The 3,982-nt window shown below is 31.8% G+C and overlaps 1 protein-coding gene across 1 annotated transcript in view; it reads left to right on the top strand.

The window, feature by feature from the left end:
* Positions 1-3,433, top strand: part of LOC106472510 (AFG3-like protein 2) — a gene marked incomplete at its 3' end in the record, with an annotated part of 8,064 nt that extends 4,631 nt beyond the window's left edge. The window contains exons 3-5 of the mRNA XM_013933166.2: positions 1,110-1,221; positions 2,780-2,939; positions 3,319-3,433. Of these exons, the coding sequence (XP_013788620.1) occupies positions 1,110-1,221; positions 2,780-2,939; positions 3,319-3,433 (387 nt within the window). The remainder of the gene's footprint in view (positions 1-1,109; positions 1,222-2,779; positions 2,940-3,318) is intronic.
* Positions 3,434-3,982: the final 549 nt, after the last annotated feature.

The following is a 3,982-nucleotide window of genomic DNA, read 5'->3' as shown; positions in this document are numbered from 1 at the left end:
TTTGATTCTTAGTGATATGTAAGGTCATCCTGTCTCAATTAATTCAATTGTTAGTGATATGTAAGGTCATCCTGTCTCAATTAATTCAATTGTTAGTGATATGTAAGGTCATCCTGTCTCAATTAATTCAATGGTTAGTGATATGTAAGGTCATCCTGTCTCAATTAATTCAATTGTTAGTGATATGTAAGGTCATCCTGTCTCAATTAATTTGATTCTTAGTGATATGTACGGTCATCCGGTCTCAATTAATTTGATTCTTAGTGATATGTACGGTCATCCGGTCTCAATTAATTTGATATTTTTGATGGGACCACTGCCTGCTAACTAAAGGATTAGGTTCTTTTGGTTTGTGCAATGAACTAAATCCCCATATAACATAACCAAATAAAATAAGTTTTGATGGTGATATATGATGTATATAACTTCTGATGGATAGCACAAGTCCCTCTCTGATTATTTACACATGCCAAAAAATAAATTCAAGATAACATTAAGGTACATTCCCATAGATATGTTCAAAATTATAGACATACAGAGTGGTGATATCAGCACATACTCTTTGTCTGTGACCCAGAAAGTTTCAGACACTTTAGTGCCAAATCAACTGGGTTTTCACTTATAGGAGACAGAGTTTCTACTATCTATTTCAATTTCAAATAACAAAGTTTACTTTGGGTCCTACGTTTCAGTTAAACGGAACCGAAAATGCTAATTTTTCAACAGCATCTAGTCTTCATCCAAAAGGATAATTGTATCATGATAAATTTATAAGACAAAAAAACTTCCACTAAAAATTGCCGAGTGTTTTTTACTAAACATTTTTTTAGGCAACTTCCTTATTTAAATTGATTAGTTTATTTTTGACAGAGGCAAAATCTGTAGGTTTCATTTTCTTGAACTTGGACAATGTTTTTGTTCAGTTTTCTTTTTCATAGTAAGTCTTGTTATTAGCTATTAAGTTTTTGTGACTAAAGTGTTTGGTTTGTTTATGATCAGGTCATATTCCATGAAATGAAACAGTCTAAGAGTAGCCCTGAAACAATCTTTCTTTTGTTTGTATACGTTTAATGTCATCTTTAATGTGGTACTGTTTTGTTTTCTTACAGAGCAGCCTAAAGATGCTCCATCTAAGAGTAGCCCTCAGAAACCAAGCAGTGGTAAGCAGGATTCCCAGTGGCCATTCAACATCGGTAGCAGCTTCTCTGGAGGTTCAAATAAGTAGGTTTTGTATGTTCACACACATGTTATTCACTTCTAAGCAGAAGTTATCTAGTTACAATTCATTATTAATTAATATGTTGAAACCCTATGCAATAGGTTATCATAATTTGAATCATAATTGTGATGGGAATACCCTTAATAGTTTTATAAAAGAAAAGGATCTTGGTGTTCTGATTGATCAGTCTCTTAAGCCATTCAAACAATGTGCTGTTGCTAATGGCAGTGCGAATAGGATTTTAAGTTATTTTATTGTGTAGGTCACTGGTTAGGCCACATTTGTAGTATTGTGTTCAGACATCAAATTGTTGAAAAAGCTTCAGAGGAGGGATATTAGGATGATACCTAAGATTTAAATGCTGTCATATGAGGACAGGTTAAGATCTCTGAAATTGTTTTCTCCTGAGGGAATCTGATTGAAGTGTTTAAGATTGTTAATGAAACTTATAGTATTGATGCATCATCTTTTTTCATACTTAATGGTGAGAATAGTAGGACTAGGAGACACACTAGGAGTTTTATATTTCTAACAAGGTGGTTGACCTTTGGATGAGATGAAAGCAGTAAATTTAGAGGAGTTCAAGAGAAGGCTTGATAAGATTTTCATTTTAAAGTTTAGTTTAATGGATGGGAAAGTCTAGATGGACCAACTTGTTGTCTTTAAATGTTATTTTACAACAGAATTTGCTCGTATTTGTTACTGAATCATTTTTATATATGGTACTTACATGTTAGTATTAACTACATGTTAAGCAGTGGTTGGTAGATCTTTTTTTATGTATGGTACTAACATGTTAGTATTAACTACATGTTAAGCAGTGGTTGGGAGATTTTTAGATTTCCTCGTCTTTTGTGAAAAATCAAGAGAGCTGACTGTGTCAATCATCCTAAAACTGAAGATATGATATTAATATTAACATTTGATAAAACTACAAATAAACCTGGTGATAAACATAGCTTTTCTATATACACTTTTCTATCATTCTTACACATAAAAGTTAGAATGCGTTGTTTCATCAGTTAGGCACACTTGCTGGATTCAAAATGGTAAAATTATTAAATATCTCTTCCAAGTTTACTTGTATGTTTGTTTAATACTTATTACATTACCTACATCATGTTCAAGTGATAAAACTAATCTTCTGAAGGAGGTGGTATTAATAATAACTAATTATGAAGGAGGTGGTATTAATAATAACTAGTTATGAAGGAGGTGGTATTAATAATAACTAATTATGAAGGAGGTGGTATTAATAATAGCTAATTATGAAGGAGGTGGTATTAATAATAGCTAATTATGAAGGAGGTGGTATTAATAATAATAATATGTGTCTTACTAACAAAAGGTGAAAGTATCTAAATGATATTTAGTTTGCACTGTTAACTTGCTGGTGAAAGTATCTAAATGATATTTAGTTTGCACTGTTAACTTGCCGGAGAGTTTTTAGAAGTGAATATGTACTGGTGCAGAATGAATACTATAAGGGTTGGTCAGAATTGTTTATACCAGCTAGTTTCACATGCTTAGCCTACTAATAAGTTATTACTCTTATTGCAGAGGAGGACGAAACCCTTTCAGTCCAGATGATCAAAACCGCTTAATGACCATAGCTCTCGTCACAACAATGGGTGTATTAGGCCTCCTGGCTTTCAATGAGATGAGGTACAAAGAAATCACGTGGAAGGAGTTTGTGAACACTTACCTTGCCAGAGGAGGGGTAAAGAAAACTTTACATTAGAGTTTGATCATGTGAACTTCAAGAACACTTGTATTAACTTTGGAAATAAGTATTTCAAGAGAATCACTTTTAAAGAATTGCCAATTACCAAAAAGTAAACTCGAGTCAATTCTGAAAATAAAGAAACTTTGGGAAGAAAAAAAATCATCATTAAAAAAAACATTCTGTATCCAACGAATTTTAAAGAAACAAATTTAAAACTACTAAAGAACCTTGATCTTGTAAACTTAAATATAACAAGAATTGGAATTACTGAACACATATTGAGGAAGTTGTTAATTTGGTTGTCTTTATGGAAGATTTATGTCTATATTTTTTTTATATGAGATATCCGTTAAAATGTGATGTGTTCTTTTAGGTGGAGAAGCTGGAAGTTATAAACAAAAAGTGGGTAAAAGTTAAGCTGCTACCTGGGAATGCAGTAGATGGGAATGTAAGTGTACATTGTTTGTTTCTCGGGATTGAATTGGTCCGTCAGTTTTGGCCACTAATTTATCTTTTTAATTGGTAGTTGGACTGTCTTTCTAATGGTTATTCAGCTTTGTCCACTTTCTTTCCTTTTTTTAATTAGTTATCCATTTCTGATTAACGTTAGAGATTTGATGAAATCGGAAATCAATTTCCATTTCATGAAATTAGTAATTGTTTCTATTCGGAAATAAAAAAAATAACTTTGTTTGGATATGAAAGTTTATTGCTGAACTTACATACAAACTTTTAAATGATTAAATATCCAATTATATTGAGTAATTACAGTAATTCTTGTGTTTTATGTAACAGGTGTTAGTCGAACATGGTGGATTACATTTTTAACAGTCATTCACAAATTAACCCACTCGGTCAAGAATAGATCCATGCAGGCATATTGTTTCTTGATAATTGTACAATATATTCCCTATATTGTATCTACTTCATAGTTTAGAATATTTCTGTATCTGTGTCACAATATCTAACATTGGATTCCAAATGGTCGATCATTATCTGGTTCCTTTTGATTTTACGAAAATGGTTAATTGATTTCA

The sequence above is a fragment of the Limulus polyphemus genome, unplaced genomic scaffold (assembly GCF_000517525.1).
Source record: "Limulus polyphemus unplaced genomic scaffold, Limulus_polyphemus-2.1.2 Scaffold5392, whole genome shotgun sequence".
In the NCBI taxonomy this organism is placed as follows: Eukaryota; Metazoa; Arthropoda; class Merostomata; order Xiphosura; family Limulidae; genus Limulus; species Limulus polyphemus.
Note: the sequence above shows the minus strand (reverse complement) of the source record. Positions and strands in the feature narration are given on the sequence as shown.